The sequence below is a fragment of the Arctopsyche grandis genome, chromosome 2 (genome assembly GCF_051622035.1).
Source record: "Arctopsyche grandis isolate Sample6627 chromosome 2, ASM5162203v2, whole genome shotgun sequence".
NCBI classification, from domain to species: domain Eukaryota; kingdom Metazoa; phylum Arthropoda; class Insecta; order Trichoptera; family Hydropsychidae; genus Arctopsyche; species Arctopsyche grandis.
Window position 1 is genome coordinate 11692700 of NC_135356.1, and position 18199 is coordinate 11710898.

At 33.2% G+C, this 18199-nt stretch overlaps 1 protein-coding gene across 1 annotated transcript; it reads right to left on the reverse strand.

Annotated features, from left to right (window-relative positions):
* Positions 1-11712: 11712 nt before the first annotated feature.
* LOC143922593 (uncharacterized) lies at positions 11713-15277 on the reverse strand. Its single transcript, XM_077445898.1, has 4 exons — positions 15190-15277; positions 14847-15100; positions 14534-14767; positions 11713-14403 (listed from the first exon to the last, which is right to left on the reverse strand). Exons 2-4 carry the CDS (start codon positions 15030-15032, stop codon positions 11914-11916), a joined length of 2910 nt encoding a protein of 969 aa, XP_077302024.1. The 5' UTR covers positions 15033-15100; positions 15190-15277; the 3' UTR covers positions 11713-11913.
* Positions 15278-18199: the final 2922 nt, after the last annotated feature.

Sequence of the window (18199 nt, forward strand, 5' to 3'; positions counted from 1 at the left end):
TCGGACAAATTTCTTACTTGTGATAGAAATTATTAATATTATACCCCAATATTTTTTCCTAAGCCAAAAGTAGTACTTTTAATTTAGAGAATCAAGGTTTTTCATGTTTTTCTAAGAAATCCTTTAATTTATTGAACTGAAATTTTACCAAGTTATGTATAAAAAGTTGGTAAGCATCCGTCAACCAAAAGTGGCAGTGTACTCTTGTTCAATTTTTTCTTCCACTATTTTTTTCGACCCCTTTAAGATGTGTGCTCTTCGCGTAAACATTCAAGAATAATTTTTGTATCAATGTGATGAAAAAAAAAAACACTAAATATAAAAAAACCGGAAGCGGGATTTTTTCCTCTTAGAAAAATCAAAAATGTTTGACAACGATTCTTTCCACGCCATGAACATATTTAGCTGAAAATTACTAGCATAGTACTTACATATAGTTGATAAGCTTTTGGTCGGAATTCGTAAGCCGGAATTAGAACTTTAGTCTTGTGTAAGTTTCCCTGCATTAGTGTTCAATTTGTATTAATAATGCTTATAGCCGGTATGTGTGAACGTGTATATACATACATAAGTTCGATTATTTAATTTTTGTTTTTTATCCTTCTTAATTCCTCAAATACATAGATAAAGTCGTAGGTTGGTCACATCCGAATTTTTTACATAAAGTAAATGTAATTGGAGTTTTTTTTTTATATATTAGGTGGATTGTTTCGGTGAATAATTACTAGACGGCACAATCTATTTGTAAAAAACGAATGAAAGAAATTTTTTTTACTTTATTTAATTAAATTTTCGGATTTGTTTTTTTTAATCTTAGAAATTTATGGATGCGAACCGAAAATTTAATGACTACATTCAATAAATTTTCATAGTCATTAAATGCGAAACTCTCAAAATTTGTACGGCAATATGGGAGTATTTTTTGCGTGAAACATCCGGAGAGTTTGCAAAATGCAATTGAACGTCTTTGAAATATGAAAACGTGCAATTGAACGCTATTGAAATATGAAAACATGCAATTGAAATATTTTTCTTTTATATTTCAGATCGGAAATTTCCAGCACCGTAAAATCCCGGTGCTGAAGTAACCTTCCGCGATTGAAAGCACTAATAAAAATGCTTGACCGTCTCTATACATAACGACGTTTTACGCAAGCATTTCGATTGTACAAGCGACTCTACGCTTGATTGAATTTTCATATTCCTGCTTGCATTATACAAACAATGCTTGCGCAAGCGTGATTGAACGCGTGTATGCGAGTTTGTGCATTTTTCAATACATTCAGTACGTTAGTATAAGAAAAAGTCTTTACCCACATTTATTTTTTCGTATTTTTCATTTAAAATCCAGTACAAGAGCAGTCAAAACCAGCGCAGCGTAGTCGTCCCAACTTGACATATTTACACACATTGTGGTTCAATGCAGGGCTGTCGAGTCACTTCAAAATTTACGGGCTCTGGCTCAGAATTTTACCTTGTGCTTCAACTATTTTTGCAAGGTCAACTTTTCTTGCGAACGTATAAAATTGTTAGTAATAAAAATAAAAGCGATTTTCAAAACATAGAAGAATTTAAAAAATCACTAAGGCTTAAAATGAAACCCAATTTATTAAATTATTGGTAATGAAATAGGTATAAATAAAAACTAAAAACTAAAAATTCCCGTTCCCGTTCCACAGACATTAAATTTTATATATACATAGGTATAGATATATTTGTTGGCGTGGGCCATCAGCTGTGTGTTTGGGGTACAGCCTTGAATGTTCAGTTCATTCGAGTGCGAGGTAGGCGTGGCGCGATTATTGTCACACTCGAGGCGTGATGCGTTGAAGGCGGGGATAGCTATACTTTCGCGTCAGTAAAATCAGTAAAAGAGGTTTTTCCCATTTTTTATTCACAGTAATCTTCCCGGACATGCACACAACAAATTATGAAAGTTCCATCGTAATCGGTTGAGTGGTTCAGGAGCCTATTCGAGACACACACACACACACAGACATTAAATTTTATATAGGTACATATATATGTATGTAGATAGAGTGAAAAAAGAAAAAGTTATAGGAGTTTAAACAATTAAAATCTGACATAGCGGGAAGGTGGCAAAAATGAGAAAAAAAAACGATCGGAATAGTGTGAATAAATCCGGCAATGTGGACAATAGATGATGGGTCACCGGGAAAGATAATATAGAGTATTTTCAAACGTGTCTATTATGATTATTTTTCACCATCGTGATGGTGGACTTGATTTCCACATATATTGATGACCAAACCAAGCAAAATGACAAAGTTTGAAAACGATCGGATATAAACCCAAATTTCGTCAGACGAAATCAAACAAAACAAGCTAAGAAGAGGTAAGTAAAAAAATCGAAAACAAAGTAAGAAGAGGCTAGTAATAATAAAAAAAAGCATGAGACCGAGGGAAAAATCGGCTTTGGACACAACACCTTAAAATAGGTTTAATTCAGCGATTGTATTTATAATATACTAGCTGAACCCGGCATGCGTTGCAATGCCACTCATTCTGTTTATTGAAGTGTTCCCGTTTGTGGGCGATTTTTTTTTTACAGAAACCATCGCGAGTATGCACACAATAACTAATGTAAGTTTCATCGCAATCGGTTGAATGTATGCGTTCCTATACCATTGCGAAAAAATGGGCCGTGCCTTGCACATATTCATGGAACGTCCAGCACGCCCTGCCGTAAAATTAACAAATGTATTTTAAAATTGTATCCTTGTATTTGTCCTTGCTTGACGGTGATCGATAACGGTGTATCCCATATTTGAATAAATGTAGGAGACCGCCCACATCGGGGAGCCATGTACACGGCGTACCCAGATACCCAGGTTTTAGTTATTGACGTCATGGGGCATTGATGGAGCTTTTTTGCGTGCTATTTACAATCGTTTCGACCGAGAGATGTGAGTGGTGCAACAGTTCCATATTTACATATATATACACATGCACTCTGACTGAATCAGATATTGTCATTATTTGCACTCGAGGAGCTTCGTCACGCATTCAATTTCATATGTTCAATTCAGGTCTAACATCAAGAGAATCTTGAGCGATTGATTCATTTCTTCTCCTATTCTATTTTTCCAATATTTCCAATATTTTTATACTTTAGTTTAGTTATGTAATGTGCTATTTAATCATATTATAGCTTTCATTATTTTCCTTTTCATTTGTTTATTTTGTATTAACCTTTTTCATTTGTTTTATATTTGTAAATTTCAATTTCTTCTTATATTCTATTTTATAACCTTTTCCCAATATTTTAATACTATAGTTTAATTATGCAATGTTCTACATATTTTGTCATGCCTTTATTCTTTACTTTTTAATTTGTTTTCCATATATTTATCTTTTTCATTTTTGTAAAAAATCTATTATTGGACTCGGATGTTACATATATTATTTATTTACTATTTGTTTTTTTATACATATCTATGTACATCCTGTCTGTTGATTTTTCAATTAATAAAATAAAAATAAAATAAAATATGTTTGTTCCATTGACTGAAAATTCATAATGCGCTTTCTTGATTTTCGCCGGGAAACATTTCTCATAGTGAGACCCATTCAAATACTTTTATTTCCGCGGAAAAGCTGTCCCAGTTATTTATGTAAATAATCAATGCAGGCTTAATTCTACGGACCGCACGCTCCGCGCCAATACTTTCATTCCAAAATAAACAAGCAAAGCAATGAAATACAAGAGTTTGCTCTCAAACAAAGGACGTATACTCACATATGTATGTATGTATCATGTACACACGTATAGCTATTTTAACTTTAAAATTTTCTGAAAATGTGATACATACATATGCTTTCAAAGCCAAACATAATATTTAGTTAGCAACGCTTATAATTCAAACTATTCATACGAATAGTATTATATTATATCTACACATATGTACCTTTGTTCCATATTTTAAGCCTATTACAAACATATTATACCCTGACGCAGTTGCACCATCTGCAATATTGATGATAAGCCATTGTTCTACCAAATTATATTTATTTATATGTACATATACATACATACAGATATGTACTTGGCGCAAAGCAAATATCACCAGGCATAAATTTGACTGAAACTCTTCATTGTTCTCCGGATTGCAAACTACCTCCTTGAAAAAAATATTATAAAAATCTTACAATTGTTTTCAACACGATCCGGCCTTTTATTCCCAAAGTTTTTGAAGTCAGTTATGTACTATAAATCCGAATTGAAATCGATATCGTTAGAGAAAATTAGAATTTTTCGATGACGTCACGGACTTACACGATTTTCGATGACGTCACGGATTTATGAAAACGCCAAAACAAACTTGAAACGTTTCCTTCGAAATTATTATATTTTATTTTATTCATCTACATATATTATATATACCAGTAAAGCCTTACAGGTAAACAAGCCCCGATACGCTTTCCAGGCCAATAATAAACATCGATATGTACATATAATTATAATATAAATTTGCTGTCTAGCTAATTTAAAAAATACATTCTCAATTATTATACTTAGCTCTAGGATTTTATGTATAAATTTATATGCACTGTCCTTCACAGAGGTGTCTCCTTACACCTCGCAAGAATTCATCCTCGGTCTTAGGAAACCTGACTCACTCAGGGAGGGCATTGAACATGAGCTTACCCCTGTAAAAGACACCACCAGCTGTCTTCTTTTTTTTCTTACTCTACCTACAGCTAAATTGTTCTTATTTCTAGTATAATAACTATGTATGTATATCTCTATTTCTTATTGTATAATCCTTAAAATACTTAAGTAATAACTGATAAACAAAAGACAATGTACTAAGATTTAAACTAATTCTAATACTCATCCATCCAAATTCATCTAACATACTTTATGGACAAATTTGCAGCATTTTTATACGAATCAGCGAAATTCGAGTGGTATTATATATTGAACACTGTAAATTTAATATAATTTTCTTCAACGTGTGCCTTTTATAAAATGTATTATCCTCATATCATACCTTATATCTCAATTATATATCATACATTTTTATAAAATGTATGATATATAATTTCGAAAGATATAAGAGGTCCCCAGGGTATACAATATGTCTACATATTTGAAGAAGAGAAGAGAGAAAAGTAATGCAAAGGCTATATTTTTAAATTTTCGATTCATTGTCTTTTAAAAATACCATAATTCACGAGAGGTGATATTGCACACGCATTGCACGGAGTGTATTTATAAAGCATAAATTAGTACAAATGAAACTCATTGAGCCGGGGATTACTTGCGAATGCTTCGACCATGAATAATTCACGAGATGCAATTCCGCATTTTATAGGTGTCGCTCGTTCTGCCACCGATTTTCAAATCAAATATATACATTTCAATAAATGCACGTGCCGAAGATTATCACTCGTAGAAATTGTCATGAAAAACGTGCAATTTTTCAACAACGGTGGGTTAGTGAATACATTTACTGGGCAACGTAACGTGACACAGTTGCATTTTAAACAGTAAACAATCCAATGTCGGAGAAAATGGAAAAGCGCATCGGTTCTTTCAAACTCGCCTCCTCCATTACCAAACCACTTACATATAATATTCTACAAAATTTTTAGAAAGATCCTCCTTTGTCTTCGAAGTATTATATATTGTAATAATAAAATGTTGAATTTGAATAGAATATTATCTTAAACTGTACGACCAACTTTGCAATCAATACTTCATTTCAGTAATCTCATTAGTTTTAAATCGCAATTCGTGTTGATGGAAAAGCTTCATTATGAACCTAAATATCTAGGCTAAACAATAAGATTCGCGTATTTTCTCCCTACTATAAACAATCTATTTTATTTTTTATTTTATTTAAATAGGCACACATACAGAATAAAATATAAAAAGAACGTTGTATAATGAGACATAAAATAATAATAAACATAAATAAAAATATAATATTCCATTTACAGTGAGCACCACATGGTATCGTGAAATGAAATATATTTTCATTTTTTAAAACAACATATGTATGTACATACATACAGCCAGGGCCGCGCCTAGGATTTCAGACGCCTGTGTGCAAACTTAAATCGGTCGCTCTTTAATTTTATCAGCATTTACATACATATATGTATAACTAGCTGAACCCGGCATGCGTTGCAATGCCACAATAACGCATGCTATTCCCGTTCCCGCTCTCGTTCCCGTTCCCGTTCCCGTTCTCGTTCCCATTTGTCGAAAAAACGCAGGCACATTTGAAATTATTGCGTTGCAATGACACTCATTCCCGTTTTTAGGCAATTTTTTTTCACAGTAATCTTCCTGGACATGATTACAACAAATGCTGAAAGTTCCGTCGTGATCGATTTTGTAATTTAGGAGCCTAAACGAGACACACAGGCAGACATTCAATTTTATATATGTACATATGTATAACGCATGAAATTTCCGTTCCCATTCCCATTTGTCGGAGAAACGCAGACAGCGAACACGTTGGTCGCGACGCAAAAACATTTTAAATTATAGCGTTGCAATGACACCCGTTCCCGTTTTTCCCGTTTCCGTTCCCGTTTTTTCCCGCTTTGTTCACAGTAATCTTCCCGGACATGCATACAACAAATCCTGAAAGTTCCATCGTAATCGGTTCAGTGGTTTAGGAGCCTATTCGAGACACACACACACACACAGACATTCATTTTTATATATATATATATATATATAGATAAATCATATTATTTCGGGGTGTATGTAGTGTTAAAAATTTTAATCACAATAAAAGTAAACCAGAAAAACAGACAGAAAACCAGTGGCGGTTCGTCTGTATGGGCTGCGGGGCTACAGCCAGTATAGTACAAATACATGCTATCTGAGCTGTCCATATGGGCTGCAGGTTTTCAGACCTCCCAGTATAGTTACGGTGACTATACGTCCTTTATTTAAAAGGACAGTCCTTTATTTCACTGCCCTGTCCTAGATTTATTTATTTCCTAAATTTTCCCTTTAGTTCTTTATTTCTTAATTTCCCTTTATTCCTTTATATCTTCATTTAAAGAGATTTACATACCCAAGATAACTATTTTGCCAAAATTACATATTATTTACGAATAATTAGTACTTTTACAAGCGTATCCATGAAATTTCTGCGACAAAATATGTAGGTCATTTTGGCCTCCTTATACATATGTCATAAAATTCGTAACTTTTTTGTGTATCTTTTGTGTTCAAACTAGAGGTACATATATATGTATACCCAAGGAAGCTCTCAGTGATTTTTCTTTTCAAAGCAATCACGGAAACATGAAAGAAAATGATGATTTTCTGAAAATAGCGTTTTCCCCATACAAACACCCATTGAGAGCACGGCGCGCTTTGTATGGGGACTTACATACATATGTACATACGAGCGAAACGGCGACTTTGAACTCTCGCTAATTAGTCAAAACTTGTCACAACCGAGCCAAACAAACCTCAATAGGTGAATATTGAGCGTTTATTTATTTCAATAGCAGAAAATTGTGAATTCGAAAAATTAATTGGCTGGAGGCGCATAGCAACGTTTAAAATCAATATATTTTTTTTTATTTAACGTTCCCTTGACAAAAATTTTCCACTAGGTACAGCGATGAAAATTCAAAATTCACGCTTTTCGCTACCGCCTAATGTATATACATTAGTAGTACATATACATGTATACCGCCTAATGTGTAGTACATATACATATATGTAGGTCTTTGAGAAACCACTATAAACTTCAAACTAGAGATTGGTCTATCAATTTACCTGCAAACAAATTTCTACGTGAAATTCTACCTTACTTCATCTAACGATGCTACAACATTGAAATACATATATATACATATATTGCATTTTCGATTAATTATACCTAACTATTCAGTTTGCAATGTGGTGTATACAAATAAATCCATATAATAAATTTACACATTGTACATAGTAATAATAATAAAAATTCATCGAATTTGTAATTGATAACTGCAACAATCCATATCTTGTTTTGACAGCAGCTTTACGGCCTTTCGCATTTGTTAGTGACAGGTTAATTATACATATACATCTGTATATTTGTACATGTGAGGTGAATTTTGTAATTACAAACTATACAGAGATTGTGGTAAAGTATGTTTCATATTTACGTCGAATGAAAATGTGTATAACCCTTTGTGGCCCAACCTCTTTTTTTTATTTTTTTCTCTGGTAACGCTAAAATCGAAGTGGTGTCAAAATGAAACCACTGGGAAACTAGGGAAAAATAATGAAATTGTGGTCATTCCACGGCACCACTGGAACACAAAGGGATAATACGTACACCACTGGAACACAAAGGGATAATAAGCTTTTTTTATACATATCTATGTACATCCTGTATGTTGATTTTTCAATTAATAAAATAAATAAATAAATAATATAATACACGTGTGTATTGTTCTCGTTGAAAAAATCATAGGGCTGTTCGTCCGTTTGATTGAATGCCTTTTTTTTAATAGGGACAAAGGGATCAAAGCCCAGTCATTGTTTTCACCAATTATTATAATAAACTTATTTTAACACAATAAATAAAACATAATACAAATAAAGAATATGACTATACTAGAAAATGTTTGCAAAAAATCGTACAAATTAGTAATACACCTGTTGTGAATTTTTAGCAGCTATCGCAAAATGCTATAAATAGTCAAATGATAATGATAAAAGGATCCAGGATGGAAAGCTATCCACCAGCTGGTTAAGTACAAAAACCATCATTCGTAAAAGGAGACAGTTAACGTTTCGTTAGTTGTATATATTTACATATAAATATGTTCGTATTTCGAATTATTTAACGCAATAATCTTTTGAAGTTAATAATACCCAAAATGCGCCATCTGTTTGACATTAATAGCTTATAATATAAATACACAGATGGTGGTTTTCAATAAACAATAATTATAAATTTTAGTATGAAAATTCAATCATAGATGGCTTTTTTATTTCATTTAACATTGCTTTTTAGCAGGGACCCAAACCGTTATTTTTTTCGTTCCGTTCAGTAAAAAAAAAATATATATATATATATATATATATATCGGTTCAGTTTCGGTTTTCGGTTCTTTCATATTTGAATATTAGCAAGTTAATGTAAATACACCCACACCTTCTATGTATACTTCTCTTTATACAGCTTTTCGCTATAACTTCAAAATCAAACAGAAAATCAGATTTTTCTTCAATCTTCTTTGGCAATATGTAATTAATTTCATTTAACATTAAAATAACTAAAAAAACCGGAAAAAAGAAAGGAAATACTAGTTTATAAAAGGAAGGATCTTAAATGTAATTTGTTAAGTTTACGATTTTTCATCATTGTAATATCTGTGCCTGGAGGGGGGGGGGATACAATTAAAATAGACTTTTCGGCTGCAAGATGTTCTGTTATAGAGATTTTAGTGACTTTTGCACTTAGAGCGCTTTGTGGCGAATAATCACCAAACCGTTAAATTTTCTACAGACATGTTAGTATTTTTTACTAACCAGAATTTATATAGAATACTGATCATTTTGGAATAAAAAATACTGATTGTTAGGTAGATAAATAATATGTAATAATATACTGATCAAAATATATTATTCCTGTAAGTATGCAAAATATCAAATCGATTTGACGCGCACATAGTCAAACCATATAAAATATAGCAATAAATAGCTTTTTATAACAAGATTTAATCAATAGCTATTAATGATACTTTTTATTTTTATTTAACATATCTTAATTCTTTTAGAATGGACAAATTATATCTGTTTTATGTAGGAAAATTATAACTAAGTTGGTTGGCAGTAAGATTAATATTCGATATAATATTTGAAATTAATGAATGAACGTTTGAAAATGCCTTCACCGGGAGAATTTTGCAATCGGATGGTCCCGGTTTGGTATAAAAGTAAAGAGATGCCATAGATCATTCGACAATGTAGAACCCACAACAAGATTCATTTGTGGAAGAAACCCAAAACAGAAAGATTTGGAGGAACATGTTTCTCGAAACACTTAACATGCGGTCACACTAATGTAAATACAGCAGAGCCTCGATATAATGGACTTAGGATATAACAGACAAAATATCCAGCCAAATGTGAAAATTGGTAAAATCATCCTGTTTATGTTATATATTGTATGTAGGTATGTTATACATGGTTGAGATTGGGTCGCCATCCTGTAAGTTGGGACCAATTCTACTATGTTGGTGGCTACTACTTTACTTCCTTCCCGCCCATCATATTAAACAATTTTGTACATTTTTTCATTTTAAACAGGACGATAATATTACTATTATTTAATATTATTATATGTACAAATAAATTATTTATTATTTGTATATACATATAATATCATTATATTATATTTATTTCATCTTTCATTTATATAATCTATGTATATATTATTTATATGGACTGGAATAAAAATATATTGTCATTTCATTCCGTTCTATTTTTTAAAAAAGGTCATTTATGTATGATAAAATATAAAATTTTTGACAATAAACATTCTAAAATTATATTTATTTCAAATTAAATTTAGACCATAGTAACTTAACAGGTTGCATCCAAGCACTACTATGGCCGGGAACAAGCAAACAAGATTAATCCAAAAATAGTAATAAAAATAATAATAAAATACAATGACATAAATACGAAAAATAAAAATAATTCGATAAAATGTTAAATAATAATGAAACACTAAAAATTAAACAATAATACAACTATTGAAAAATATTGATTTCAATGTAGGATATCAAGTGAGTAGATTCGTTATTGGATTTTGACATACAAATTTATATGTAGATATTTTTCACATTCAATGAAGCACTTCGTGATGATGGTAATCATTTTAGACCGCCGGTTGTACATCGGTGATGTACAAGCCTACATACAATGTTTGACGAAAGTAGATAATAATAATAGTATAATATAACTATGTATGATTTTTTATGCTTGGAATTGTTATAAATACAAAATAAAAGTTTTGGAAAATCGACTTGCATAATTTAAAATAATTCGTATTGCTTTTCTTTGACAGGTATTATTTATCTTCTAGTTAAGGTACATATGTACATACATATGTATGTACACACGTCCAATGAACGAACCAGCACTACTGCTGCATTTACAAATGAAAATGCAACATTTGGAAAGAACTGTTCAACGCTAGATTCGATGACTTAATAAATAATGCTTATGTAGGAAAAGTCAATTTGGCAGAAGTATATACATAAGTTGAAAGAACTTGCAAGGCAATTTCGCTCAAAAGGGATATTTGTATTAACACTATAGCGGCCGCGTGGTTAAACTGTTGAACGTCGCCAGGGGCCGGCACAAAAAATTATTAAAAAAAACTTTATATATATTCGCAGATACTTGCGAATATATATACATATATATAGATTAAAATAAAAAGAAAATAAATCTAATATAAAATAAAAAATGAAACATAATTGTATCATCGACCAGAAACGATCGACGAAAACGTAATACAAAAATATATCAGCGGACTGAAGCAGTTCAGCAGAATCATATATGCATCAGCGGCCAGTAAGCGTTGACAGCAACATGATGCAAATATGAGTCAGCGGCCACCATTGTGTTATGGAAACGTTCCTTTACAAAAATCGTAATTTTTTTCATGTTCCCCTTATTATTTGGGAAATAAAAGTCCTTGAGTGTTTCCCCATGTACATATATATGTACCTTTAATCTGAATACAAAAAAAAATTACAAATTTTATGAAATATAAGGGGACAAATTTGAGGTAAAACTATTCTATTTTTACATACCTCCTTTACGATTCATTGTGATTTTTCCCCACTATGAATATTGATATGTGCACAAAGATTTCGTTTCGTAGTAAATGTTTTTGAACAAATGTCTCATTTGTGTGGCTTTACCACAGTATGTGTACCCAAATGTTTGATGAGTAAATTTTTTCTACAGAATAATTTTGAACAAATGTCACATTTATGTGGCTTTAACCCAGTATGAACACACATATGTTCACTGAGATACGATTTTCTAATGTATGATTTTAAACAAATGTCACATTTGTATGGCTTTACCCCAGTATGAATACCCATATGTGCCCTAAGATATCGTTTCGTAGTAAATTTTTTTGAACAAATGTAACATTTGTGTGGCTTTACCCCAGTATGAATATCCATATGTTCTCTGAGTCCATTTTTTATACGGAATAATTTTGAACAAATGTCGCATTTGTGTGGCTTTAACCCAGTATGAATATTCATATGTGCACTGAGACTCGATTTTCTAAGGAATGATTTTAAGCAAATGTCACATTTGTGTGGCTTTACCCCAGTATGAACACCCATATGAATAGTGACTTCATATTGTTTAAAAAATGATTTTAAACAAATTTCACATTTGTGTGGCTTTATCCCAGTATGAATAGCCATATGTATGCTGAGTTCCTTATTTCTAAGGAATGATTTTAAACAAATTTCACATTTGTATGGCTTTACCCCAGTATGATTACCCATATGTGTAGTGAATTCATATTTTTTAAGAAATGATTTTAAACAAATTTCACATTTGTGTGGCTTTATCCCAGTATGAATAGCCATATGTATGCTGAGTTCCTGTTTTCTAAGGAATGATTTTAAACAAATTTCACATTTGTGTGGCTTTATCCCAGTATGAATAGCCATATGTATGCCGAGTTTCTGTTTTCTAAGGAATGATTTTAAACAAATTTCACATTTGTATGGCTTTACCCCAGTATGATTAACCATATGTATAATCAGATTTTGTTCCAAAATAAATGTTTTTGAACAAATGTTACATTTATGTGGCCTTACACCTGTATGAATATGTAAATGTGCATTTAGATTTCGTTTCGTAGTAAATGTTTTTGAACAAATGTCACATTTGAGTGACTTTACCACAGTATGTGTACCCAAATGTTTGATGAGTCCTTGTTTTCTAAGGAATGATTTTAAACAAATTTCACATTTGTATGGCTTTACCCCAGTATGATTACCCATATGTATAATCAGATTTCGTTCCAAAATAAATGTTTTTGAACAAATGTTACATTTATGTGGCCTTACACCTGTATGAATATATAAATGTGCATTTAGATTTCGTTTCGTAGTAAATGTTTTTGAACAAATGTCACATTTGAGTGACTTTACCACAGTATGTGTACCCAAATGTTTGATGAGTCCTTGTTTTCTACTGAATAATTTTAGACAAATGTCACATTTGTGTGGCTTTACCACAGTATGAATAGCCATATGTATGCTGAGTTCCTGTTTTCTAAGGAATGATTTTAAACAAATTTCACATTTGTATGGCTTTACCCCAGTATGATTACCCATATGTATAATCAGATTTTGTTCCAAAATAAATGTTTTTGAACAAATGTTACATTTATGTGGCTTTACACCTATATGAATATGTAAATGTGCATTTAGATTTTGTTTCGTAGTAAATGTTTTTGAACAAATGTCACATTTGAATGACTTTACCACAGTATGTGTACCCAAATGTTTGATGAGTCCTTGTTTTCTAAGGAATGATTTTAAACAAATTTCACATTTGTATGGCTTTACCCCAGTATGATTACCCATATGTATAATCAGATTTCGTTCCAAAATAAATGTTTTTGAACAAATGTTACATTTATGTGGCTTTACACCTGTATGAATATGTAAATGTGCATTTAGATTTCGTTTCGTAGTAAATGTTTTTGAACAAATGTCACATTTGAGTGACTTCACCACAGTATGTGTACCCAAATGTTTGATGAGTCCTTGTTTTCTACTGAATAATTTTGGACAAATGTCACATTTGTGTGGCTTTACCACAGTATGAATATCCATATGTGAATTAAGATTTCGTTTCATACTAAATGTTTTTGAACAAATGCTACACTTGTGAGGCTTTACCACAGTATGAATATCCATATGTGCACTAAGATTTCCTTTCGTAGTAAATATTTTTGAACAAATGTCACATTTGTGTGGCATTACCCCAGTATGAATACCCATATGTTTGCTAATTTCTTGTTTTCTACGGAATAATTTTGAACAAATGTCACATTTGTATGGCTTCACCCCAGTATGAACCCTCATGTGTACACTTAGATTATCTTTACTGTTAAAAGATTTTGAAAAAATGTCATCATGCAGCTTTCTTCGAGTATCTGAGTTTTTCTTTGTCACTAGATTGTTTTTATGAGTAAACAATTTGTCTTGAAAATCTATTTTATGGTCCAATTCAGAATGTGTAGAGCACATCTTATTTAAAGTTTTTCGAAATGGTAATTCTTCCGGTAGAATGTGTGTATTGGTATCTATTATTGCTGCCATATTATCTCTCGAAGTAATTTTTCTTCCAGAGGTCTAAAAAATAAACCGAACGTTATTCAATTAAACATATGTCACTTCTTTAAAGTGTGATTAGATGTCATTTTACATGTGAATTTATATTTTCGAGTAATTGAATGTTTCGCTTAAAATCCTATTTACTTACCTCGCCATCGTCTGATGAACTACAAATGTTGGGTGGCATAGCATCACCCAACTCATCTTCCCATATTAAATCTTCCAGCATAACTGTCTCCGGCTTGATTTTCAAATACTTGTCTAATTCCTCCCTCGACTTTGTGTCATTCTGAAAACAAGCGTTTCGAAAGCTGTCGAACAATTCCAGATTGTTGACACAAGAAAGGCATATCATATCTGGCAGATGGTCACCTTTCTTAACCTGCAAATTTTAATGGTATTAACGATTACGAGGACTAGCGAATTAACAATAGCAATGATTCAAGCGGTGTGTAACTAACCCGCAGCTGACAGAAGGTCCAAATGCGTTGAACCAAACGTGGTGGATGAGGGTCGTCATGGATGGAGACGAAGGACCCTGCTGGAGCAGAGCAGAGACAAAGTCTGCACTCCATTGCTATTTGGGAGGAAGAAGAACAAGCTCCTGGAGAGTGGATAGTGGATAATGGATGCCTAGATGTAGACATCCGTTTGAGTTGAGGGTCTTCCTAGGCTGACATGCAAGTGGCGCTGGTGACGGACTCGAGTGGGGTTTCTGGATTGTTGAGTTTCAAAATTAGGGTTGCCAAATATAATTTTCTCCTGGAAATTCCAGGCATTTGTACGTTGGCAAAAAAAGTCTACCTCACTAAAATTCTTCAAGTTGGAGCCAGTCGGTAAATTTTGCACTCGCTGCTGCTCGCGAGTGTTAGTGTCGTCAGTATTCGACAGTATCGTGCAGAAAAAAATAGCTTGGTCGACAGTGCGCAATATGTGAATATAATCAAGATTATTGATTACTAGTGTTGTACCCGATGAAATATTATCGCATGGGTGTTGGCACATTAAGTTATTAAATTAAAAAGAAATGTGTCGGTCCTGTGTCGAATTTTTTTCCAATACCTTTTGAATATATTTAAAATGAAAAAAACTATAGGGTGCAGTGGCGGCTCGTCCTAATGGGCTGCAGGGCTGCAGCCCCTCCTATAAAATTCTAAGATATATATTTAATAATACATTTAATATTTTATTTATTAATGATATTTTTTTATTAGTTGGATGGACTTAACTATTGGGGCCTTCGACAGAGTAAATATTACTTACAATATCACCCATATCCAAAAGGGTGATATTGTAAGTAATGTTGACCGTTTCGAAGACCCCACTAACTTGTATGGTGACAGATGAATTAAAATGTTGCTGTACTGGCTGAAAAGTGTTACAGCGCCGAGCTGAACGCCGCCCAGCCCGGAGTTTCGGAACGAGAAAGAGAAAGAGCTATTTGCAACTGCAGATAGCTCTTTCTCTTTCACTCACTCTTCCGTTTTGGGCTGGACAGTCGGCAGCCTTCGCCTGTTAAACGACATTCATCTGTCAGTTTGTTTAAGATTTCGCGCGCTTGATCTTACATTTGATTAGTTGAATCGCACGATCACAGCTTTATTCGTTTTCGTTACTCTTAATTGGTTGCGTACAAGCCCTCATCAAATCTTCGGTGAGTCGTTTTCATTTTGATAACAGCAAACTTTTTTCAAATCTGTTTAACTTTTTCTCGTAATTTTTATTTAAATATATTAAGATTTTTTTTCTTTTAAAAATGGAAGAACAAAAGAATTCAGTAAAATATTTACAAAATTTGCACTTTTCGCGACTAGAACTTACCGAAAAAGTCGCTATAAAAGCATTAGGCTGCCTCACGCCCAATTTAATTATTTCACAGCCTGCAACTAGTAGATCTTTTAGTTACTCGCGAAAATTTAATCCAAACATTTATAAAAAATACAATTGGTTAACGAGATGTACAGAAAAAAACGCGTTATTTTGTTATCCGTGTCTTTTGTTTGGAGGCGAGTCGCCAGGCGAAGCATCTTGGACGAAAACAGGAGTTATTGACTTAAAACATTTAAACGATAAATTTAAAAACACGAGGGAAGTGTCGAACACTTAAAAAATGTGTGTAATCTCACGATTTTGGGACGCTTGTCGGCGGGAAATAGATAAGCATAACGAAAACGTAAAAAAAAATCGGGATGTTTTATTTAAAATTATTGATTGCGTTAAATTTTGCGGTAAATTTGAAATGCCAATGAGGGGACACGATGAAACAGATAATTCAAAAAATCCAGGAGTTTTTCGGGGGCTTCTAGAATATTCACAAAATTTCGACGATTCTTTAAAAAACATTTTCAAACTTCTTCGGTTTTTAAAGGGACATCAAAAACTATTCAAAATGAACTTTTAGATTGTATTTTGAACGTGTGTAGGGAACAAATAAGTGCTGAAATAAAAAAAGCAACTTATCTAGCTGTTATGGCAGATGAAACAACCGATGTATCGATGCATTGTCAACAGGTTAATGTTTTTCGTTACGAATTAGGGGGTTAAGTTTTTGAAAGGTTTTGGGTTTTTTTTTAATCCGCGTCGCGAAACCAGCAAGAACGAATTTTTTTTAGCAATCTTACTGGAGTACCAGCGTATTTTTCGAAATCTTCATCGCGTTTGGACGCACCCCTTTAATGGGTGGTGAATTTTGCTAGTTTTTTTTCAATAATACTTAAATCCACATGTAAGTGGTTGTACGCCAAAAATTGTGCTTATTTTGTCCTGTTATGACATGATAGAATAATTATGGTGACATTTTTTAGACATCCTTTCAGTGCAGCCCCGCCACTAAAAATTATCACGAGCCGCCACTGATAGGGTGGGTTAAAGGTTTGTACCGTTTCCCAGCCTATGGAAATTCAGTTGAATTTTGAAGAGGATCTTTATTACTCGATTAATACAGGTGTTTTTGTATGTACAGCGCAGTAGGTAGGGGATTCGCTGGAACGAGCCAGGTCGAGTTCCTGAAGCTCACTGGCATCTGGGGACGATGCGCTGGTTTATAAAGATGTTGCTTGAGCAACGTGTAGCTGGGCTTGTGACATCACGTTCTGGAAGATTCCAACGGGGTGGAGGTCTTCCTTTGTGTTCTATGTTTGATGCGTAGTTGCGTAGCTCCTTGGGATTTCCCGTGTACTCGTGATTGCGTATCTGGAGCGAGTCGAATCGCCTTTATGGGTAAGCTGGACGAAGTATTTCGGCCACGGCTGACTTTCGTGTACGAGAACAGGACGCGATAATGTCATTTGTACAGATTAAGTTCGATGAGGGAAATAGGTGAAATCATCGACCTAGTTTCGTATGGTACAAGTCGTGCTATATCCCTACAAAACAATAAAAACTATTTACCTACCTACAAACATATAAACAATGTAAAACACCAATAGAAAAATTAATTAATTAAATTATGGAGGATGAACGAATGAGACGACTGGCATGTTAATGCACGTGTTTATTATATGACAGCTGAAGACAGAGTGAGTAGTGGCTCTCCGAACCCAGCCGGGTTGGTCCCCACTCGCAGGAAGGCAACCAAACTCGACCATGTCGAATAAGCGAGCCGCCACATCACTCCCCCCCCCCAGCATCAGCGATACCAAAATTACAAAGAAACAAATTTTACAATACAAAAAAAATTATTGTTACACAAAGAGAAAAAAAAATTATTGAGTGGGGAGAAAAAAGATGTTGACGTGGGTCATCCGCTGTGTAGGTGTACCGCCCTGAATGGTCGGTAGATTCGAGGGCGGTGACGTCGCGAGCAGGACGGTGG